Below are 24,817 nucleotides of genomic sequence, written 5' to 3' on the forward strand. Positions count from 1 at the left end.
ACACCCAGTGCTCATCCCAAAAGGTGCCCTCCTCAATACCCATCACCCACCCGCCCCTCCCTCCCACCCCCCATCAACCCTCAGTTTGTTCTCAGTTTTTAACAGTCTCTTATGCTTTGGCTCTCTCCCACTCTAACGTCCTTTTTTTTTTTTTTTTTTTTTTTTCCCTTCCCCTCCCCCATGGGTTCCTGTTAAGTTTCTCAGGATCCACATAAGAGTGAAACCATATGGTATCTGTCTTTCTCTGTATGGCTTATTTCACTTAGCATCACACTCTCCAGTTCCATCCACGTTGCTACAAAAGGCCATATTTCATTTTTTCTCATTGCCACGTAGTATTCCATTGTGTATATAAACCACAATTTCTTTATCCATTCATCAGTTGATGGACATTTAGGCTCTTTCCATAATTTGGCTATTGTTGAGAGTGCTGCTATGAACATTGGGGTACAAGTGCCCCTATGCATCAGTACTCCTGTATCCCTTGGGTAGATTCCTAGCAGTGCTATTGCTGGGTCATAGGGTAGGTCTATTTTTAATTTTCTGAGGAACCTCCACACTGCTTTCCAGAGCGGCTGCACCAATTTGCATTCCCACCAACAGTGCAAGAGGGTTCCCGTTTCTCCACATCCTCTCCAGCATCTATAGTCTCCTGATTTGTTCATTTTGGCCACTCTGACTGGCGTGAGGTGATACCTGAGTGTGGTTTTGATTTGTATTTCCCTGATAAGGAGCGACGCTGAACATCTTTTCATGTGCCTGTTGGCCATCTGGATGTCTTCTTTAGAGAAGTGTCTATTCATGTTTTCTGCCCATTTCTTCACTGGGTTATTTGTTTTTCGTGTGTGGAGTTTGGTGAGCTCTTTATAGATTTTAGATACTAGCCCTTTGTCCGATATGTCATTTACAAATATCTTTTCCCATTCCGTTGGTTGCCTTTTAGTTTTGTTGGTTGTTTCCTTTGCTGTGCAGAAGCTTTTTATCTTCATAAGGTCCCAGTAATTCACTTTTGCTTTTAATTCCCTTGCCTTTGGGGATGTGTCGAGTAAGAGATTGCTACGGCTGAGGTCAGAGAGGTCTTTTCCTGCTTTCTCCTCTAAGGTTCTGATGGTTTCCTGTCTCACATTTAGGTCCTTTATCCATTTTGAGTTTATTTTTGTAAATGGTGTGAGAAAGTGGTCTAGTTTCAACCTTCTGCATGTTGCTGTCCAGTTCTCCCAGCACCATTTGTTAAAGAGGCTGTCTTTTTTCCATTGGATGTTCTTTCCTGCTTTGTGAAAGATGAGTTGGCCATACGTTTGTGGGTCTAGTTCTGGGGTTTCTATTCTATTCCATTGGTCTGTGTGTCTGTTTTTTTGCCAATACCATGCTGTCTTGATGATGACAGCTTTGTAGTAGAGGCTAAAGTCTGGGATTGTGATGCCTCCTGCTTTGGTCTTCTTCTTCAAAATTCCTTTGGCTATTCGGGGCCTTTTGTGGTTCCATATGAATTTTAGGATTGCTTGTTCTAATTTCGAGAAGAATGCTGGTGCAATTTTGATTGGGATTGCATTGAATGTGTAGATAGCTTTGGGTAGTATTGACATTTTGACAATATTTATTTTTCCAATCCATGAGCAGGGAATGTCTTTCCATTTCTTTAAGTCTTCTTCAATTACCTTCATAAGCTTTCTATAGTTTTCAGCATACAGATCTTTTACATCTTTGGTTACATTTATTCCTAGGTATTTTATGATTCTTGGTGCAATTGTAAGTGGGATTGAAGTTTTGATTTCTCTTTCTGTTGCTTCATTATTGGTGTATAGAAATGCATCAGACTTCTGTACATTGATTTTGTACCCTGTGACTTTGCTGAATTAATGTATCAGTTCTAGCAGCTTTTTGGTGGAGTCTTTCCAGTTTTCCACGTGGAATATCAAGTCATCAGCGAAAAGTGAAAGCTCAACTTCTTTGCCAATTTTGATGCTTTCTATTTCATTTTGTCATCTGATTGGTGATGCTAGGGCTTCCAACACTATGTTAAACAACAGTGGTGAGAGTAGACATCCCTGTTGTGTTCCTGATCTCAGGGGGAAAGGTCTCAGTTTTTCCCCATTGAGGATTATATTAGCTGTGGGCTTTTCATATATGGCTTTTATGATGTTCAGGTATGTTCTTTCTATCCCGACTTTCTTGAGAGTTTTTTATTAAGAAAGGATGCTGTAATTTGTCAAATGCTTTTTCTGCATCTGTTGACAGGATCATATGGTTCTTAGCCTTTCTTTAATTAATGTGATGTATCACATTGATTGCTTTGCAAATATTGAACCAGCCCTGCATCCCAGGAATGAATCCCACTTGATCATGGTGAATAATTGTTTTTATATGCTGTTGAATTCAATTTGCTAGTATCTTGTTGAGAATTTTTGCATCCATATTCATCAGGGATATTGGCCTGTAGTTCTCCTTTTTTTGTGGGGTCTCTGGTTTGGGAATCAGTGTAATGCTGGCTTCATGGAATGCGTCCAGAACTTTTCCTTCCGTTTCTATTTTTGGAACAGCTTGAGAAGGATAGGTATTAAGTCTGATTTAAATGTCTGGTAGAATTCCACTGGGAAGCCATCTGGCCCAGAACTCTTGTTTGTTGGGACATTTTTGATAACTGATTCAATTTCTTCACTAGTTATCAATCTGTTCAAATTTTCTGTTTCTTCCCGTTTGAGTTTTGGTAGTGTGTGGGTGTATAGGAATTTGTCCATTTCTTCCAGGTTGTCCAGTTTATTGGCATATAATTTTTCATAGTATTCTCTGATAATTGCTTGTATTTCTGAGGGATTGGTTGTGATAATTCCATTTTCTTTCGTGATTTTATCTATTTGGGTCCTCTCTCTTTTCTTTTTAAGAAGTCTGGCTAGGGGTTTATCAATTTTACTTATTTTTTCAAAAAATCAGCTCTTAGTTTCATTGATCTGTTCTACTGGGTTTTTTTTTGATCCTATATTGTTTATTTCTGCTCTGATCTTTATTATTTCTCTTTTTCTCCTGGCCTTGGGGTTTCTTTGTTGTTCTGCTTCTAGTTCCTTTAGGTTTGCTGTTAGATTTTGTATTTGGGATTTTTCTTGTTTCTTGATAGGCCTGGATTCAATGTGTTTTCCCCTTAAGACAACATTTACTGCATCCCAAATGGTTTTGACTGTCGTGTTTTCATTTTCATTTGTTTCCATATATTTTTAAATTTCTTCTTTAATTGCCTGGTTGACCCATTCATTCTTTAGTAGGATGTTCTTTAACCTCCACGCATTTGCAGGTTTTCCAAACTTTTTCCTGTGGTTGATTTCAAGTTTCATAGCATTGTGATCTGAAAATGTTCATGGTATGATCTAAATTCTTTTATATTTATTGATGGATGTTTTGTGACCCAGTATATGATCTATCTTGGAGAACATTCCATGTGCACTCGAGAAGAATGTGTATTCTGCTGCTTTTGGATGAAAAGTTCTGAAAATATCTGTCAAGTCCATCTGGTCCAGTATATCATTCAGAGCCATTGTTTCTTTATTGATTTTCTGCCTATATGATCTGTCCATTGTTGTAAGTGGAATATTAAAGTCACCTGCAATTACCATATTCTTATAACAAAATTGCTTATGTTTGTGATTGTTTTATATATTTGGGGGCTCTCTCAAATTGGGTGCATAAACATTTATAATTGTTAGCTCTTCTTGATGGATAGACCCTGTAATTATCACATAATGCCCTTCTTCATTTCTTGTTACAGCCTTTAGTTTAAAATCTAGTTTGTCTGATACAAGTATGGCTACTCCAGTTTTCTTTTGACTTACAGTAGCATGATAGATGGTTCTCCATCCACTCACTTTCAATCTGAAGGTGTCCTCAGGTCTAAAGGTAGACAGAAAATTGATGGGTCTTTTTTTTTTAATCCATTCTGATACCCTATGTCTTTTGATTGGAGCATTTGGTCCATTTACATTCAGTGTTATTGCAAAATGTGGATTTAATGTTATTGTGTTATCTGTAGGTTTCATCTTTTTGGTGATGTCTCTGGTCCTTTGTAGTCTCTGCAACATTCCTCACAGAGTTCCCTTTAAGATCTCTTGCTTTTAGAATTCTCTCTTTTTTTTTTTTAAATTTTTTTTTTCAACGTTTATTTATTTTTGGGACAGAGAGAGACAGAGAATGAACGGGGGAGGGGCAGAGAGAGAGGGAGACACAGAATCGGAAACAGGCTCCAGGCTCTGAGCCATCAGCCCAGAGCCTGACGCGGGGCTCGAACCCACGGACCGCGAGATCGTGACCTGGCTGAAGTCGGACGCTCAACCGACTACGCCACCCAGGCGCCCCTAGAATTCTCTCTTTATCTTTGCATTTTGACAGTTTCACTATGATATGTTATGCAGAAGATCAATTCCTGTTACATCTGAAGGGAGCTTTCTGTGCCTCCTGGATTTCAATGTTTGTTTCTTTCCCCAGATTGGGGAAGTTCTCAGCTATGATTTGTTCAAATTGCTCCTATCTCTCTCCCTTCTTATTCTGAAATTCCTATGATATGGATATTATTACATTTCATTGAATCACTTAGTTCTCTAATTCTTCCCTTATGGTCCAGAATTTTTTTTTTATCTCTCTTTTTCTCAGCTTCATCTTTTTCCATAATTGTATCCTCTATTTCACCTAATCTCCCCTCTGCCTCTTCAGTGTTCACTGTCAGCACCTCTAGTTTATTTTGCACCTCATTTACAGCATTTTTAAATTCCTCATGACTATTTTTTAGTTCCTTGATCTCTGCAGCAATAGATTCTCTGCTGTCTTCTATGTTTTTTTTTCAATCCCAGTGATTAATCTTATGACTATTATTCTAAATTCTTGTTCAGTTATATTGTTTATATCTGTTGTGATCAAGTCTTTAGCTGTCATTTCTTCCTGGAATTTCTTTTGAGGAGAATCCTTCTGTTTCATCATTTTGGCTAGTTTTCTGTCCCTTATGTGTTTTAGAAACTTATGTGTCCTGCACCTGCGAGCACTACTATACACTGTCCAGGACCTGGACCTTCAGGAGGTGTTTTTTGGAGTGTGTTATGTACTCTCTGTTGTTGTGACTCTAGTTTCTTTATCTCCCTCCTCGTAGTTTTGTTTTGGACTCTGTACCAGGTGTGCTTTGATTTGTTCATTAAAGTAACCCTGGAAAAAAAATAAAAAAAAAGGGGGTGGTGGTAGTGGTGGAACAGGCCTTATCCCATACAAAGAGAAAAATGACCGTGGATGGGAAAAAGAAAAAAAAAAAGAAAATTGACCAGGCAGAAAACTATATTGCTTAATTCAGAGAGAGAGAGAGAGAGAGAGGAAAATAAAGAGGGAGATATAGAACAGGTATAAAGAAAATAGATTAAATATGTCTGCTTAAACAAACCAACAACCTGAATACCCAGACTAGGGAAGGGAAGAAATAAGGAGAAAAGGAAGAAAAAATATATAAACTAAGAATTGTCCAAGAATTAAATTTGGAAAGGCAAAACCTCTGGGTGCCTTGGAACCGGTGGCAGCGCTCATCTGGAGGAGGGGTGTCTGGTTGGTCAGTGTCAATCTCTGGTAGATATGTAGTCACCTAGTGTTGAAGGGTATGGTTTGGTGTAGGTGAGTCCCGCCTCCACTGTGGGCCTGTTGTCCCTTCTCTGAAGCCCCACCTTGTTGGTGATGGGGAGAAAAATGGTGACACCCCAGTCTCTCCTCCCCAGACCAGGTGTCCCAAACCACTCTGTTCAGGTATTCCTCGCAGCACTGTGTGGGCATAAGCAGGCCTATTTTTTTTCTTTGCTCCACTGACTCGACTCCTATGCCTCCCTAGTGCTCAGCTGGGATTCAAACCCTGATGTCTTAAAGGGTCCCACTCTGTGCACCTCAGTTCTGGGAGAAGTGCCGCTCCACCCCACCGATAAATGGTTTCTGGCTGGTGGGCACAGGCAGGGTCCTTTTTCCTTTGAATGGCTGTATACATTCTTCCCACAGCACATGAGGGAGGGGATTGCTTTCTCCCACTGTGGACTGTGTCTCTGAACTAGTTACTGAGCCCTGGGTTGGCTCCCCTCCTTTCCAGGTGCGAGAACAGGGCAGCTGACTCCAGTCCAGAGAAAGCCTCGAAGTTAGAAATTGGATATTTCTTTTTTTTTTTTTTCTGATCTCAGGTCTGTGGTTTCTCTCTTGTCCAAATATAGTCTTACACTTCCACAGCCCTTCTCTCCCCTTTGTCTCTCCACAGAAGGGGATCCCTCCCCTTCATGCCTATGCCACCCATTTTATCTCTCCCAGTTCACAATCATACACCTATGGGCCAGGTTGTCCTTGTGGGCCCCTGGAGATGTCTCTGTCACTCTGTGGCCCGGACTCTTGGAATTCAAAGTCCTTTGGCCTCAACACTGCTGTGTTTGAGGGACTAGGAAGCTTTGGGTCCCCCTACCTCTCTGCCATGTTGTATTCCCTGGTTCTTGTCAGTTTCTTAGTGAAGGCTTGAGTCTCTGCAGGACAACTAAATCAACCTTCTGTTATCATGGCATCAGGCAAGACTGTTATCTACAGAGACATGGTGGCAGGCTGCATTCTGAGAACAAGCAGATTTGGGTAAAAAGTTGCAGTTGCACTTATTAGTCCTGTTAACTCTTTGGTTACTGGTTTCCATGCCCACTGTCTTGATTATTTCTCATTCTTGAGGGAACTGGGATGATGACTACTCTAGCTATTTCCTGCTGAAATAGTGTGTAGATCAGGGTTAGAGGAATGGAAACTTTTTGCACTTATTTGGAAATATCCTTTGTTCCATGTTGTAAGCTAACATTCTGCATTACCAAAATTTTTGTACTTTGGTTAATAGTTTTTGTACATTTTATACCACATTTTATGATTAAATAGCAAAGGAGAAGTAGGAATATGAATAATCCTAGGGAAATTGATCTAATTTCTTGGAGGATCCAAGAAAATAACCTGGAAAACGAGTCCAAATCTGAGTCTGGGACATTAGGGGAGACTTGTAACCAAGTAGCTTGTTGTCTTATTTTGTAAATACAAGCTTCAATTTCTGAGGAAGTGCTAATATATATGCTGCATGATGAATTAGCTTTTACACAAACACCTCCTTGCTCTGCTAAAATATAATCTAAATTATGTTATATAAAACTATTATATATTATATAAATTATATATTTTATAAATTATATTATATTAAATTATATTATATAAAACTATTCCTGCCCAAGGCCTTTTGTTGGGCTGCTATGGCTTGGGAAGTTTTATTTTATTTAATAATTCCTAAAGTTACTGAACAATTTCTTATCATATGTTCATGTGATGTCATTCAACACTTTGGCAATAATGGTCTCCCAAACATGTACCAAATTCCATCTTCCTGACTTCTGGGAAAATAATCAGAATATTTTGTGATTTCTCTCTTTAACCTGTAGAACAGTTGAGAGGACTGGTCAAATGTCTGCTTTTATTAGAATTATATATGAAAAAAGGGGTGACCAAATGTCCTAGGAGACAAGTACCTCCCTTGTGCTAGCCACATAAACATTCATGTTGCCAAGGGAAGTGTTGATATCCACAAACAAAAATGTAACCTGGGGTTCACATAGCACTCCTCTTAGTTTATTGGGGTCAATACTTTCATTTTGCAGAATCATTGTATTATTTGAAACCAAGAAGAAGTATAGTTAAGTTTGGTGTAATTGGTAAGAGAGTAACACAGAAGGGTGTGGGGGTCCTATGTTGTCAAGTTCTTTTAGTTTTCAGTATTGTACAGAGAGGAGCAGGACAAGATGAGTGACTTTTTTTTTTCAATTTTTAAAAGTTTATTTATTTTTGTTTTAAGTACACATTTTATTTTATTATTGTTTTTTAAATAATTTATCGTCAAATTGGCTAACATACAGTGTGTACAGTGTGCTCTTGGTTTTGGGGGTAAATTCCAGTGGTTCATCATTTACACACAGCACTCAGTGCTCAAGATGAGTAACTTTTAAAACAGCATATTTCTCAAAAATCTCTAAAAGGTGATGAAAGGAAAAAGGGTCAATTAATTTAACAAGAGGTGAAATTATTAACTGTTATGATTATATTGTAAACAAAAGGAGAAATACAAGCTTCTAGGGTGTATTCCAATCATTGAATGTGAGAGGCCCATATTTTGGGATAGTTGGGAGAAAAATAAAGGATAAGAAAAATGAGGGAGGCCAAGTTGATTAACCTGATTCTGTAAGCTAATGGAGTGCATTGATTTAGATGTAGTGAAAAATTAGGGATCAGAGAAAAGTTGGTTACAGGCATTACTATTGGGTCATTGTGGTTGTACACTGAGTGTGGTTTAGGGTGACATAGCCAATAGGTATATGACATTTGAGAAATCCTAATCATGGAATTATCTTTCCAAACTTGAGAGATTGTAATAGGAAATTACTTAGGAAATGTAAATAGGAAATATAAACAGGAAATGTAATAGGAAAATGCAAATAGAAAATGGAATAACATTCATAGTGTATAAACTATTAATAGGTCATAAGTTATTTGTTACTTATCTATTGGTTTCTTTAGACCAGTTTTCCCAAGTAGCAGTTTCAGGTCCATCTCAGGCTTTCTGGTCCAAGCAGAGTTTTTCCCTATGTTCTTGTTGACAGGACATAGGGAACCAATGGATTCTTGTGGAACCAGCTTGAGTGTGGTAAATCTATGGCTTAATTCCCTTCAGTTTCACTGAAGAATGGTGGTCAACAGCACCTCATAAGGTCCTGTCAACTGAGGTTGGAGTTGATCCTCCAGGTGCTTCTTATTCAAGGTGTTTAATAACACCAAGTCTCCAAGATTCAAGCGGTGTAAGAATACATCTATGAAATGCATCAACCTGATAGAAGCAAATGTATGTATAGCACTTAGAATATTTCCCAAAGATTGAATGTACCCGATAGTATCCAAATACCTAACATGAGCCCCACCTGGAACTCCTAAGTCATGAAAAGAATACAGAAAGTGTCTTTCATAAAACATTTCATAGGGGATTAAACCAAGCCTACTTCTAGGAGCCACTCTTACTGAAGCAGGGCAACTGACAAGAACTTTTTTCCCAGTTAAGTTGGTTTCTTGGCAGATTTTTACCAAAGTTTTTAAGCATATGGTTCATTTTTTTTCCTGTTTTCCCAGAATATTGGTGTCTCTAGGAAGTATGTAGTCTCCATCAAGTGCCCAAGGTATTAGATACTGCTTGTGTGACCTTAGCCACAAATGCTGCTTCATTGTCTCTCTGAATTGTTAGTGGCAATCCAAACCTAGGATTGGTTTTAAAGTGTTTTGAAAACTTCTGAAAACTTCTCTGAATGGCATGAAAAAAACTCAACCCAACTTGTAGAGGTGTCTGTAAATTCTAGCAAATATTGAAAGTTACCTGTTGTTTTCGGCATCATGGTAAAATCTTCCTACCAATTTTCTCCAGGTTTGGTGTCTCTAAGTTCTATTATCTTTTAGGACTTGTGGGGGTTCGGGCCTAGGATTTTTTTAGCACAAATGTCACATTTTTCCACTATTTTTGAACAGTTTTCTGAATATTGGGATCCATAATATATGATTGGATCCATTAAAGAGCAGCATTATGTCCATAACAGGTGCTTTGTGAATATCACTAATTATCTCTTCCATAAGATATTCTAGGTTAAGGTTTATTCCTTATTTATTATATTTGCAGCCAGTTTCAATGCCAGAAATATGTCCAAATATCCATTTCTTAGCTCTTCTTAGGTCTTCAGAGGAAGGTTAGAGTTGATATTTAGTTAAGTCTATGTCTGGTACTAAAGCTGTTATAGAGGGTTTTGAAGTCTTTGTATGATCATGCCTGATTGTTACCTTTGGCAAGAAAACAGTCCAATTTCTGGTGTCCTCAGCAGGGGACAATAGCTACCTCCTTGAGTTCCAAAACAGCTTCTAGTACTTCTAAAGTCTCTTTGTCATGTTCAATTTCCCTATTTCCTGAATTTAACAAACCTCTTTCCTTCCAAATGGCTCTGCATATGCATGGACTGGTAAAAAGGTGTATTTAGAGTAAGTAAAAATAGTCACTGTCTTGTCATACCTAAATGGAGGGCTCTTATGAGAGCTATGGCTTCAGCTTTCTGAGTGGAGGTACCTGGTGAGAGAGCTTCTACTGATGGGTCATCACTGCATATCCAGCTCTTTATTGTCCGTGATCCATAATATACTGCTCCAGTCCACAAACATCTCAAAGTCTGGATTTTCCAGTGTCAGATTCATAAAATCAGGATGGCTGGAATAAACTTGTTAATTATCTGTATACAGTCATGTATGGGTCCCTCAGTGTTGTTGGAGAGCAATGTGGCTGGATTCAAGGTGGAGACCACTTTCTAAGTAACATTGGGGTTGTACAATAGGACAACCTGATATTTGCCTAATCTTCTAGAGGTGAGCCAGTAGCCACCCTTTTGTTCCAGTAGGAAGAGTACATAAATGTAGAGTATGCAGTGTGGTAGGATACCCCAAAGCAAATTTTTCTACTTGTAATAGATTACAAGTGGCTGTTATTGCTCTCACACACATTGGCCATCCCTTAGTTGTTAGATCTAATTATTTAGAAAAAAATAGCAACAGATCTTTTTATGTTGCCCAAATTCTGAGTTAGCACTCCCAAGACTGATCCCCTGACTCTCATGGACAGACAAATCAAAAGGCTTCCTGATATATGGAAGGCTCAAAGCAGGAGCTGTGAGTAGCTTTTCTTTAACAACTTGGAATGCCTAATGACATTCTCCAGTCCAATAAAGAAGTTCATTATTTCTTCCTTTAAGAATTTCATAGAGAGGTTTAGTGATGAATCTTAAGGACTGAGAAAAAACTAAGGGTAGATGGTGGTGGGAGAAAGGGGAAAGTGGGTGATGGGCATGGAGGGGAGCACTTGTTGGGATGAGCACTGGGTGTTGTATGGAAACCAATTTGACAATAAATTATATTAAAAAAATCAGGAATCCAAATGTGGAAAAATCCAGTGATGCCTAGGAATCCATGCAACTGTGTGGTTAATGGCTCTTAAATTTGTACAGGCAAAATAGGTGTATTGTAGGGGTGCCTGGGTGGCTCAGTTGGTTGAGCATCCAACTCTTGATTTCATCTAAGGTCATGATCTTATTGATCGTGGGATAGAGCCCTGTGTTGAGCTCTGCACTGAGTGTGGAGCCTGCTTGGGATTTTCTCTCTTCCTCTCTCTATGCAACTCCTCCACACTCACATGTGCTTGCATGCTCTCTCTCTCTCAAAATGAATAAATAAACATAAAAAAATAGGTGCATTGTATGTGGACTGGCAAAAGTGGAGAAGGCCAAATTCTAAGAAGGCAGAGAGAACAGGCTGAATTCCCCTTTTAGTTTGTTTCTTTAATGGATACTATCTGAAGTTTGGAATTCCCATCACAAAACTTAATACGTACAAGTGTCCCTGCTTTTGCTTGTCCTGGCTTCCTATCCATCCAAACATCTGATCTTACTTTTCAGATGACTTCTTCAGGCAGCTCTAATAGAACTTCTCTACCTTGATGAAGCTTGTTCTGGTGGTACCTTTATATCTATGGATCCAATAGCAAAATTAACTTTAGCATTCAGTTTAGTTAATAGATCAAAGCCCAGTAAAGGGATGGGACATTCGGGCATATTCAGAAATCTGCGTTTAAGGTGAATTTGTCCCATTTGGCAGTTTAGTGGTTGTGGGAAGGTTTTAGTCAATACTTCTCCCAAAACTCTTGGTACAGCTATAGCAGAGAGAACCCAGAGTACTGAATATGTGGCCCTCACATCAGTAAAAAGTCCATGAGTCTATTTCCCATAGCCATTGTTATTTGGGGTTCCTTGTGGTATATGATGATAGGCTTTACAAGATTTAAAGGAACCCCTGGTCCCCTTCATTCTTAGTCACTATCAACCAGTTAAGGTATCTGGTGGGCATTTTGGGACTCTGTCTCCTTAAGAGAACTCATGAGCCTAGGGTATTCTCTTTTCCAATGGCCCTCTTCTTTACAATAGGCATATTGACAAGACCCAAATTGGGGCACCTGAATTTCTTATCTGTTGTCAATCTCACCCTCTAGGGGTCCCTGGCCTGGTCTTGGATTTCCTTGAGTTAAGGTGCAGTTAACAAGGCAACATGCTGTTTCATTTTCTGGTGCTCTTTTATTTCTTGTGCTTGGTCTCTGTTGATACTGTTAAAAACTTCAAAGACAGTTTCAAACAATTGTGAAGGGCATTACCAATGCAGCTTTTGGAGTTTTTTTTTTTTTTTTTGAATTTCCAGATATGTTTTGTTTGATAAACATCATATTGATCATCTTAAAAATTTCTGGTGCCTCAGGATCAATATCAGTTTATTTCTGATGTGTCTCAAAAATTCTTTCAGGAAATTCTGAAGGGTTCTCATTCAGTTTTAACTTCTTGACTCTTATTTACACTCCTTTGCTTAAGGACTCCTTTTCTTAATCCAGCTAAAATGCAATCCTGATAGTGTTCAAGCTAACTGCAGTCTCCAACGTTGACACTCCAGTTGGGATCCACAGTAGCAATGGCCATCATGGAATCAGCTCTTAAGGGGTTACTGGGGCTTCAGCATGTAGCTGATTAGCTTCTTCTCTAGCCTTTTCCTGGCCACATGCAGCATTCCTTAGAAGTGAGGAAAGTATTTAACAGATTTTGTACCTCTACCTAAGTGGGTTGTGAGTGGCAAAAATAGATGAAAACAAATTTTCCATCCTCTTGGGGTCATCTCTATAAGTAAGCATACTGTTTTTTCAATTAAACAAATCTGAGGTAGAGAATGGAGAGTGGACCCAAATCATTCTTCCAGCGTCTGAACATCCAATTGGGACCTGTGTTAGCAGATATTGCCATCCTCAGGAATCAGTGATTCCCTGGATGAATTAAACACCCTGCTGGGTATGAGAAAGGGAAATCTTTCCAAACTCTGGGCCCCCCCCAAGGTAAGGGGACCTGGTTCAGGGTCCCTTTGGTGCTCAAGTTGTTGGAATGGAGCTGCTGTGGAGGGGCAGCTGCTCTGGTACCCCCTTTGGGGGTTTAATTCAATAATCAATAAATTATCCTCTTTTCTCCAGTTGGATTCAGGCAACACAGATTTTTTAGTGTCACTGTGCTGTTGGAGTAAAATTTTACATCTTTTCTGAGCCAGCTTATTCTGATACAAAATCATAAAAGACTGAACAGAAGGTATTTCATCCCATTTACCTTCGCTTTTACAAATATCTAACTGTAAAATGGTATTATAATTTATGAATCCATTAATTAATGGTCATTTTTCTCCAGAATGTAACATATTTTGGCCAAGCAGTGTTGCAAAAAAAGATAATTTTTTCATAGTTTCATAACTAAACACTGCCCAATTTTGGAGAGTATAGCCCAAAGGGCTACATGCAGAAATCAAATAGTCATTTCTCATTTTCTAATTAGAACATGGCTGGTATTATGCAAAGATACCAAAAGCTGCAGCAACAAACATACCAGATGAAGCTCAGAGAGTACTACTGTAAGCATTTAGTTCCTCACTAAAAGTTGGGGCTTCACCTACTGAACCAAATGGCTTCCTAGTCTCTAGTTCCTCTCTGAAAGTTGGGTCTTCACTGACTGAACCAAAAAGTTTTCTAGTCAACTTTTTCTTTTTATGTTTATTTTATTTTATTTTATTTTTTTCTTCCAAGATTTTATTTAAATTCAAGTTACTTAATATAGAGCATATAGCGTAATATTGGTTTCAAGAGTAGAATTTAGTGATTCATCACTTACATATAACACCCTGTGCTCATTCCAACAAGTGCCCTCCTTAATGCCCATTACCCATTTATCCCATCCCCCCATCTACTTCCCCTCCAGCAACCCTCAGTTTGTTCTCTATTACTTAAGAGTCTCTTATGGTTTGCCTCCCCCTCTGTCTTTATCTTATTTTATTTTTCCTTCCCTTCCCCTGTGTTCATCTGTTTTGTTCCTTAAGTACCACATATGAGTTAAATCATATGGTATTGTCTTTCTCTGACTGACTTATTTCACTTAGCACCCTAGGAAACTTTTCTTAGTTAAGCAAGAAAAGGAGGCTAAGAGAACCAAACCAAATGCCCCTACCTATTTTGAGGCAACTGAATGAGAATAAGAAATAAGCTCACATGCTATGATACCAAAATACTCTTGAAAAGATGTCTGTCCAAACCAAAAGATGTTTCCTTGCCACAGAGTTAAATTAAACATAGAAAGTCAGTGGTGCCAAGTTGGGGTGGTGCCCCTGGGATGGTCTCTAGAACAAAAGAGACACTGCTTGGACTTATCACCAACCTCCTGTTACTTTTACTGGCTGGAGAGTAGACAAATCATAGGCAGAGTTCCTGGCTGGTTTGCCAAATTTGTAACCGAATCCAAGTCCATACCCTCAATGTGCAGTAAAGCCAATCATTGAGACATTGCATAAGGAAAGGGAGAGTCAGGGATATTTAAAGGCAAATAAAACAAGGTCTGGTTATAGGGGAGAAGAGTGATATGACTTTAGAATCAGATAAAGGAAGTTAATAAGTAGGGGAGGATTGCGGTCATTTTGTTATCTGCACCGTGAGAAGCTTTTGCATAAGCTGTCATGCATGTTACATACTACCAGAAGGTGGTTTTCTTAGCATGATTCAAGAGTGGAGTTTTAGGCCCTTCTATGTCAAAAGTTCACCCCTTGTGCATTTGTGCATGGTCAAAGAGGCAGTCAGTGGTCCTGATCAGTTCTGGCCAGTTTCTTGATGAGGCCTGAGTCTCTGCAAAACACCTAAATCAAGTGTTTTGTTATCATGGTTTTAGGCAAGACTGTTTCTACAGAAATGTGGTGGTAGGCCACATTCTGAGAACAAGCAAGTTTGGGTAAAAAGTTGTAGTTGCACATATTAGTCTTGTTAACCATTTGGTTACTGATTTCACTTTTTCTATGAAGGACTAGATGATAAATATTTCAGCTTTGTGGGTCACACAGTGTCTGTCACATCTATTCACCTCTGCTGTTGTAGAATGAAAGTAGCCATTGACAATGAAAGTATGTATATGAATGAGCATAGCTGTTTTCCAATAAAAATTTATTTATAAAAATTGATGGTGAGCTGTCATTTGGCAATTTCTATTCTAGAAGATAGAACTAGGACAACAGGGAGTCAAAGAGACACAGGTTGTTTAATGAAAATTTTATTATGAAATGTTAAACATTTACAAAAATAAGAGGTAGTTCAACAAACCTCCCCACAATTTATCATCCAAATTCAACAATTATTAACATTTGACCACATTTATTTCATCTGGGTTTTTTCCCTTTGCTGATGTATTTTAAAACAAGTCCCAGACAACATGTCATTGCATTCCTCCCACACATCTTACATGACCCCAATATCATGATCACATCCAACAAAATGAATGATTCCTTTGTATTTAGACCATAGTCTAATTTCCTTAATTGTCTCAAAAATATCTTTTTTACAGCTGGTTTATTTGAACAAACATCTAAACTAGGTCTATACCTTCCATTTGGTTGGTTGGTCTCCTATGTCTCTCTTAGGCTAGTAATATTCTCAATGGGAGCATATTTTGATTTATGTATGAAGGAATGCACTAGGAATGGCAAATTCTGGCTGTGTGAGGGTTGAGCACCCTATCATTGAATGTACTACTAGATGTGTCAACCAAATGCAATATGTGAACTTTCATTGGATATTGATTTTAAAAATAGCTGTAAAAAATAAATAAAAATGAGCTGCAAAATAACATTATTGGAGACAATGTGAAGACTGAACATGACCTGGATATTAGCTAGTATTAAGGAGTTATTTTATTGAGTGTGATTTCTTAAGTCTTGTGGTTATGTTAAAAAATACCCTTATCTGTTAGTGGCATACACTGAAGTGTTTCTGGATACAATGATGTGATATTCAGAATGTGCTTTAAATTATTCAGAAGAAATTGTCAAGCAGCTGAATAAAACAAGAGTAGAAATTTAAATTGAGTGATGGAAACAAAGAGGGTTGACTTATCTAGTCTTTCTACTTTTGAGTATGTTTGAAAATTTCCATAATAAAAAGCTCTTTTAAAAGAACAAAAAATAAAAAGAGGGTAAACTGTAATAAATCTGGCATTTCTACATTAGGAAGAAATTTGACCAGATAGTGTCTGAAGATATTTTAAAAAACATAACCTTAAGATACATACCAGGAAACTCACTACTTCATGGAGTCTCTAGAATATTAAACAATGCTCGCCTGCCTTTTCTTTACTTGCCCTTGCCTAGAACCAGCTGCAGGCACACTCCCCAAGCCTGACCTGTGATGGCACCCCAGCCCAGGGCCAGAGTACTCAGAGCACCCGTTGCAGCATCAACCACCTCATCTTCCATGAGGGTGCTAAGGTCAGCCTTGCTTCTGCCCACCCACTGCTTACCTGCCCCTACCCTGTCTCATTTCTTGGTGACTCCCTCATTCTTGCCTCTTCCTCAGATGACCTTCATGGTCACCTTTGACGTCTCCCCCAAGGCCATACTGGGTGATAGGTTGCTTCTGACAGCTAATGTGAGCAGGTGAGCTGGGCCAGGCCTGGGGCAGTGCCTCCTTGCCCCTAGCCTCCTCCTCTGGGGTCCTTGCCAATTAGGCTCCTCCTCTTTCTCCAGTGAAAATACTACTCCCAGGACCAGCAAGACCACCTTTCAGATGGAGCTCATGGTGAAGTATGCCATCTACACTGTGATCAGCAGGTACCATACCACCAGCTCAAAAGCGTTCTTCTCTATCACTCTGATGGGGCTAGGAAAGGATTTTACCCCCTGCAGCAGTTCAACATCTGGAACATTCAGGTTTTATCACCACCTTTTCAATTGGTAGATGATACTGCTAGCACTTACTAATTAAGCATCGAGTGTTTATTGAGGGATAGCTATGATAATAATAATTGTAGTATTACTATTGTTATACATTTAATAGAGGTTACAGTTCTCAGAAGGCTTTTTTAGAAACACCAAGATTTTCCTGGGTTTCCTGAGAAATATGAGACATTTCCATGTCTCAAGGTTCCTACAGCTTTATTTGGAAGTGAGGTTACTCTGATCCAAGGCAGAATCTCATCAAGGACCTCTCCATGGTTCTGTACTCTGAGGCTATATGAGTTCCCAAGAGCAGCTAGAGCCTTCTGTCAGGGGAGGCCTCTGCTAAATGTTAGAGTCCATGGCATTGGGATTAGCCAGCAGTGGTTCTCAAAGGAGTCATTGACATTTGGGTGAGACAATTCTTCATTGAAAGGAACAGATTTATACCTGCAGGGCGTTAGACCTGCTACTCCTCCTCTTCCCAGTCCCTTTTGGGAGGTATAGAGACAAATGACCTGCTTGCTGTAGAGGTCAAATTTCAGGGAGAAGTTAGATAGAAGAAAAAGAGCTTAAAATGCTGCTCCAGGAAGGGTAATAGATGAGGTGTTTAAGACTCAGGAGTCAAGTCATGTGTTGGAGCAGATACCTTCTTTCAGTAAATAGCTTCCTAGCATTTTCTGTGTTCTAAGCACAGTGCTCTGGCTGCTTTCCATAAATTCATTTGAAATTCAACAAAAATTTATTGAGTCTGTATTGTATAATCAAAACCAGACACAATCTCCTGCCCTTGTGGGATGTATACATCCATGATATGCAACAAGTCTGTGTGGCTTAGCCTGGGTACCTTTCCCTGTGCTAGTTCTGCCCTTGTGCCTCATTGGACACCCTCCTCCTGCCCAGTGTCACCTTCTAATTCACATCTCCACATTGGGAGGTCTCAGCAGCCCAGCCAGGTGCATGCTCTGAGCTTGTTTGCTGGAGTGTGTACTGGAAACCCATGGGCAGGGCATATCTAGGCATATTTGGCCCTACAGTTCAGGTGTACTCAGCTGATTTGACTCTGTGGGTGGGAGCATTCAGAGAGGCCCACAGGATAAGGCTGGGGCATTTTGGGGAAGCTCCTCACAGAGGAGGGATGCGAGTTTAGAGTGGAAGTGGTCTAGAATTAGGACTGTGTGGGCAAAGGACAGGTACCCAAGAAGTGGAGCAAGAAGGGCCAGAGGTGAACCCACCCACCTGTGTGAGGAGCCAGGCTGGCCACTGGGTCTCCACACATGGGCTTGGGTAGGGCTCAGCAGGAATTGTTACGCTGAGATCCAGTAAAGAATACTGTTAGGCCTTCCCTCACCTCTAAGTCCCAGGACCAGAAAAGCCAAGGAAACAGGAGAGGAAGGAAGGTCTGTGGGAGGCCAGACAGTGGTAGTGTCCAGTAAACATTTATCAATAGTATAAGTCCAAGTCTCCCCAAAACTTTGCTGGGTCTCACATGCATATCCTGTATCCTCTGTGCCCATGAGGGCCTGAAAGGAAAATGGAGACACAAAGAGAGATGGTTTGGCCCCTGCTCCCTAGTGAGTCAATGGCATAGCTCTGGGTCCCTTTCACGGTGCTCTCTGCCAGCCTCCTTGGCAGTTTACTCCATTGACAGCTTCTGCAAGAAGCTTGCACCCAGCTTGAAGCCCAGCCCTGCTCCCTAAATCCTCCCATTACCTCAGATCAGTCACAGAATTCATTGAAGGCCACCCCAAGGCCCCACTGTCTACCTATCCTGTCATGATGCTAACGTGAGCCTCTTTAGGAGTCCCTCAAGGAACTTCAAATCCATCTGTGCCTCTTTTCTCCCCAGCCATGAAGAGTCCACCAAGTACCTCAACTTCTCAGCCTTGGACTGGGAGGAAAGCAGCCAGGCTCAGCATAGATACCAGGCAAGTGATGCTGATTCAAGAGCATGGGCTATGGCAGGGGGCTAGGAGCCAGCAATTAGGGAGGGATATGGCATTTGGCATGGTCTTTGCTCTCACTGCCCTCTGTGCAGGTGAACAATCTGGGACAGAGGGACCTGCCTGTCAGCATCAACTTCTCTGTGCCTGTGGAGCTGAATGGGGTGCCTGTGTGGACAGAGTTAGGGGTTTTCCACCCCCAGGTACTCAAGGGCTGTGTACAGCTCCCCAGCTAATTCCCTTTACTTGGATCTCTCTGTCCCTCATGAATTCCTGACGCCCAACCCCCTTAGATGCTTGTTCTCTGTGTTTTTTCCTAGAACCCCTCCATTCAGTGTTCTTCAGAGAGAATGGTGCCCATAGAGTCTGACTTCCTGACCCACATTCAGAAGAATCCTGTGCTGGTAAAAGGAGGGCTCTGGGCCATTTCCACTTCAAAGCACACACCAGAAGAGTTTAATTCAAGAACCTGTATTACATTCAGATGGCTGTCTGCTGAACAGCCCTCTTGAATTCAATTGTGACTGCTCCTCTCACATCAATCAGTTTTATGCTGTCATCTGCCTTCAAAACCACCTTTCTCTGGCCTAATGCTACTTCTCTGTCCCTAGAACTGCTCAATTGCTGACTGCCTGAGGTTCCACTGTGACCTGCCTTCCTTTGGCGTCCAGGAGGAACTTGACTTCATCCTAAAGGGCAACCTCAGCTTTGGCTGGGTCAGCCAGGTGTGTAAGCCCAACAGCAGAGTCCACCCACCCCCCACTGCCCCACCACAGGATTCAGGTGCCACCAGATGACATCTGTGTCCATCCTCCAGCCAGGACATTTCTTGAACTCTGTGCCTTTCTCAGTGCTAGTTCCTCATCTGTGCCCCCTCTGTTTTGTAGACATTGCAGAAGAAGGTATTGATTGTGAGTGTGGCTGAAATCATGTTCAACACCTCTGTGTATGCCCAGCTTCCAGGACAGGAGGCATTCTTGAGAGCTCAGGTAGTGACTGTGTGGTAGGCAGTGGCCAGGCTGGTAAGAGGGCTCCTAATGCAAAATCTGTGGTGCTGTGAGGCTCACAAGCCTGGAGGGAGGAAGGATGAAGGTCCCTCAGCAGGAGAGGTGTCCCCAAGCCTATGAATTTTTCTGTCACCCCTTGGAGTAAAGGAAGGAGGAGAGAGAGTTAAAGGTTGGGGAACCTGGGAAGAGTCTGGGACAGCAAGAGTTCTGATACTTTCTGATGAGGTCACCTCCACTCCAGATGGAGATGGTACTGGAGAAGTATGAGGTCTACAACACTGTCCCCATTATTGTGGGCAGCTCTTTGGGAGGACTGCTGCTGCTGGCTCTCATCACAGTCATTCTGTATAAGGTGAGTATTTTCATCCTGCTCTTGACACTACCAGGTGTTTTTTTTTAATTTCAACATTTTTATTTATTTTTGAGAGACAGAGACAGGGGAGGGGCAGAGAGAGAGGGAGACACAGAATCCGAAGTAGGCTCCAGGCTCTGAGCTGTTAGTACAGAGCCCTGCGCGGGCTATAACCCATGAACTGTGGGATCATGACTTAAGCCGAAGTCAGACGCTTAACTGACTGAGCCATCAGTTTTCGATCCCATTCTTTCTGCAGTGTAGGGAAGAACTCACCTTGGATATAGATACACATTCTTGCTAACGCACTGCATATGAGAGTTCCCCTCCCACATATGACATCACCAGTCCCCAACACTCCCTCATGCCTTCCTGTCTGATTCTCAGGCCTCCTTATGTGTTTTTCTTCCAAATTTTTATTTAAATTCAGGTTAGTTGATGTATGGTGTAGTATTGGTTTCAGGAGTAGAATTTAGTAATTCACCACTTTCATATAATACCCAGTGCTCATCATAATTCCTCCCCTTAATGCCCATCACCATTTATCCCACCTCCCACTCACCTACCCTTCAACAACCCTCAGTTTGTTCTCTATTGTTGAGTCTCTTATAGTTTTCTTCCCTCTCCTTTTTTTCCTTTCTCGTATGTTTATCTGTTTTGTTTCCTAAATCCACATATAAGTGAAATCATATGATATTTGTCTTTCTCTGACTGACTTATTTCTCTCAGATTAATATACTCTAGCTCCACCTTGTCATTGCAAATGGCAAGATTTCATTTCTTTTGATATCTACAATCTTCTTTATCCATTCATCAGCCTATGGACAGTTGGGCTCTTTCCATAGTTGACTATTAGTGATAATGCTGCTGTAAACATTGGGGTGCATGTATCCCTTTGCATTTGTCTTTTTGTTTTTTCTTTCAATTTTAATTTTTTAAAGTTTTTTTATTTTGAGAGAGAGAGAGAGAGAGCGAGCAGAAAGAGGCAGAGAGAAAGAGAGAGAAGGAAAGACAGACTCCCAAGCAGGCTCCACGCTGTCATCATGGAGCCTGATGTGGGGCTCAAATTCATGAACCGTGAGATCATGACCTGAGCCGAAGTCAAGAGTCGGATGCTTCACTGATTGAGCCACCCAGGCGCCCTTGAATCTGTATTTTGTATCCTTGAGTACCTAGTAGCACAATTGCTGGATTAGAGCATGGTTGTGTTTTTTTTTTTTTTAATTTTGGGTAACCTCCATACTGTTTTCCAGAGTGGCTGAACCAGTTTGCACTCCCACCAACAGTTTAGGATGGCTCCCCTTTCTCTGCATTGTTGCTAACATCTGTTGTTTCTTGTGTTGTTAATTTTAGTCAGACTGCCTTTAATTGCTCTCCTTGTCTTTTCCACTCTCGTCTTTATCACTACATGTTTCTCTTCACAGTAAATTATAAAATAAAGCACAGCACTGGATTGGGTGCTGACACTACCACTGATTCTTCCTGTGACTGTAGGCAGTGACTGGTCCATGCTGGGTCTTGACTTCTCATTCTGAAGGTGATTTCATCCAACTCACAGAATTTTGGTAAAGGCTAAATGACACAGTGTGTCTAATGTTTCTAGTGTAGTGCTGGAACATAGTAGGGGCTCCAGCAATGGTGATCCCTCTCCCTCCTCAATCATCTTTTTTCCTCTCTTCCATTGGATTTCCTAATTCTCTTTTCCTTCCTCTCCACAGGTTGGATTCTTCAAACGTCAGTATAAGGAAATGATGGAGGAAGCAAATGGACAGACTATCCCAGAAAATGGGACATCAGACCCTCAAGCTTCCCAATAAGAAATTACCTCCTATTCTCCCTTGAACCCGTTCTCTTCTGAGAGGTTTCCTGGCCCTCTTACTCTCAGCTAAGTTAGGCCAGCAGGGAGAGAAATGCTCCGTGTGAGGGAGGCCAACTTTCTCCCTTTGGGAGGATGCATTGTGTTCACTGAAAGTTCTTGCCAGGGAAGGGCTATTTGTTTTGTCACGTCTGCAACTGGAAACCCCAGAACAGGATTTTCACCATGCCCTTGGGTGGACTTGACTTTGATTTTTACCTAGAAGTACATGAACAATAGCCTCAGGCTCCAGTCTCTCTTCACTAGCTACCAATGATCTTTCTAAAATACAATACAAAACAAGCCACAATCTTCATCTATCTTTGGTGGCTCCCTATTAACATAGGATAACTCCTGAACTCTCCAACTTGATGTTAGGAATCCAGTTGAATTTCCAGAAGGTGGGCTTTGATGTACCCACCATGAGTTGCTTTGTGCCTTCCTATCATCCTCATTCCTAGTAAATACTGTCAGTATCAGCTTTTTGTCTCAGAAATTTCAGCCCGCATTTTGAAACTGAATTGGGAATAAAATGTCTACACATTAGAATTTGTAAACATGGCTTCCAGCCTTTGTCAGCATTGCTGGCGTGGAGGGAGAAGTAGAACCCCAGCAGGGGTATTGCCCCAATGTTACTCTGGCTCAACTAGCTCCAGCATCTCTCAAGAGATCAAGATGCCCAGGATACTTCCATTTTTTTGACGTTCCAAATATAGCGAATGAAGAAACGCTAAAGCATTATTCTAAAAATTGTGTATTTTAAGGTTTGCATTAACAATTTAACACATTGCACAAAAACAATGCATGCACCTTCATTGGAAAATATGTCAAAGGTATAAAATTAAGGCCTTTTAGGGATGTGAGTCATGTATAGTGGTCAGCCTATGGTGTCCCCTAACCATGGTGGACACCTGCCAGCCCTGAAGCCTGAGGCCAGGACAAGTAAGTTAAATAGAGTGAGGATTATTAATGTTCTTATGTTGGGTAACCTGACTTCTTAATCTACTCACTCGATTCTCAAAGCTGTCACTGATGGGAGGCTGATGGGGCTGTGACAGGGGCATGAAGAAGGGGCTTACCTGGAAAGGTCATTAGAGTGGATCAACACACAGGTGTTTCTTACAAATCCTAGGATGTAGTGAAGGGGACATTGTTTACACATGGTAAGTGATTGGAGAGCACTTTGAAGTCTTACATCAGAGACCTGCTGCCCCAAATAAGGCCATTCTTACTATTATGCCACCAATCTTAGCATAAAGCACAAAGTGGTGCATGGCACTGAGCTGGGGGTCAACACATAGCAGGCCATTCCTTGCCTGGAGAGATCCCACTGCTGCTGCCACCCCTTAGATGTTTGGGCCATGTGTATGTTTGCATTAGAAACACAGAAGGGTGAAGCAGTTGATGAGTGATTTAGGGGAAGCTGGAAAATAACCCTTCATAGAAATCCTTTCCATGAATAGACTTTCATGGAAATCCTGCCATATACCTAAGTAATTATGTTCCTAAAGGTGTTCCTAGACTCTAAGGACTGCAGCAATCTCTTGTCTAAAATGAAGGCAACAGGGGCGCCGGGGTGGCTCAGTCAGTTGAGCTTCCGACTTCAGCTCAGGTCACGGTCTCACAGTTCGTGAGTTCAAGCCCTGTGTCGGGCTCTGTGCTAACAAACAGCTCAGAGCCTGGAGGCTGCTTAGGATTCTGTGTGTGTGTGTGTGTGTGTCTCTCTCCCCCTCCCCTGCTCATGCTCTGCCTCTCTCTGTCTCTCAAAAATAAATAAATGTTTAAAAAATTAAAAAAATAAAATGAAGGCAACAGGTGTTATTTTCACATATTTTCTGTGCATATTATTGCTTACATTAATTTTATTAACATTTTCAGGGTTGCCATTGTGTTGTGTTATATCCCCAAATCATAAAAATGGATCAATGGCTTAAAAATTTTTCTTTGAAGCATAACAGTTGTGGTTCCAAAAAAAAGTAAATTGCTTCAACTTAGAATAATATCATCAAAATCAATGAGGTTCTAGTGCACATTTAGTATCGGGATGTGTAAATGGTGGGATGAGTGGTTCTGGGCAAAATTTAAATATATCTAGAGTATATTATACCATTGAAACTGTATTTTATTGGGTCACATATCTTTTTTCTCCTAGGGTGTTGTCCATTATGAAACTTTGTTAGATGGCTTGAAGCTATCAAAGCTTTTGTGTCATTTTCACACATGACATAATGACCTCACAGACAAGGCAACAAAGACTTCTTAGAATGATTGCAACATATTGCTTTCCCATCCCAAAGCAATAATTTTATCATTAAATACAGAGAAGACAGCAAAACTACAGTGGCATAAATCAAAGTTGCTCTTACAGCAAAATTATGTACAAGTCACATAATTTCAAAGAAGCTTATAAAAGCAGCAATAAAGTTAAAGTTTATGCTGGAAGGTTGCTCTTGGCTATAAGTAACAGGGGACAGTCAAAAGCCTTCCCACATGAAGTTCAGATATAGTCATTGGTTAATTCAGTTCCTTGATAATGACATTAAGATGCAGCCATTTTGTGATGCTTTTGTCTTAGACCATGCCCCTCATTGTTGCAAGATGACTGCCATTGTTCCAGGCATTTTGTCCTTGGATAATAGCACCTAAAAGCAAGAGGAGCGGTTTGTTGGAGGAGGTCTTCGAGAGGACATGACCATTGGTTGGTTCTGGGTATATAGAGGCTTCTCACTCCCTGCCCTGTCCTTGGAATGTATACTCTGCCTAC

General features: G+C 40.7%; 1 protein-coding gene across 4 annotated transcripts in view; it reads left to right on the forward strand.

Moving 5' to 3' along the window:
* The window catches only part of ITGAX (integrin subunit alpha X), a 54,475-nt gene extending 31,865 nt beyond the window's left edge, over nt 1–22,610 (forward strand). For 3 of the 4 annotated variants that reach the window (XM_030301078.1, XM_030301077.1, XM_030301080.1), the window contains 10 exons: nt 16,333–16,449; nt 16,538–16,617; nt 16,708–16,791; nt 18,746–18,824; nt 18,935–19,042; nt 19,160–19,243; nt 19,451–19,564; nt 19,727–19,828; nt 20,088–20,198; nt 21,917–22,610. In XM_030301078.1, the coding sequence (XP_030156938.1) occupies nt 16,333–16,449; nt 16,538–16,617; nt 16,708–16,791; nt 18,746–18,824; nt 18,935–19,042; nt 19,160–19,243; nt 19,451–19,564; nt 19,727–19,828; nt 20,088–20,198; nt 21,917–22,015 (978 nt within the window). In that variant the 3' untranslated portion in view covers nt 22,016–22,610. The remainder of the gene's footprint in view (nt 1–16,332; nt 16,450–16,537; nt 16,618–16,707; nt 16,792–18,745; nt 18,825–18,934; nt 19,043–19,159; nt 19,244–19,450; nt 19,565–19,726; nt 19,829–20,087; nt 20,199–21,916) is intronic. The other variant, XM_030301079.1, reaches the window with a different exon arrangement.
* The last annotated feature ends 2,207 nt before the right edge of the window (nt 22,611–24,817 follow it).

Source organism: Lynx canadensis, chromosome E3 (assembly GCF_007474595.2).
Source record: "Lynx canadensis isolate LIC74 chromosome E3, mLynCan4.pri.v2, whole genome shotgun sequence".
In the NCBI taxonomy this organism is placed as follows: domain Eukaryota; kingdom Metazoa; phylum Chordata; class Mammalia; order Carnivora; family Felidae; genus Lynx; species Lynx canadensis.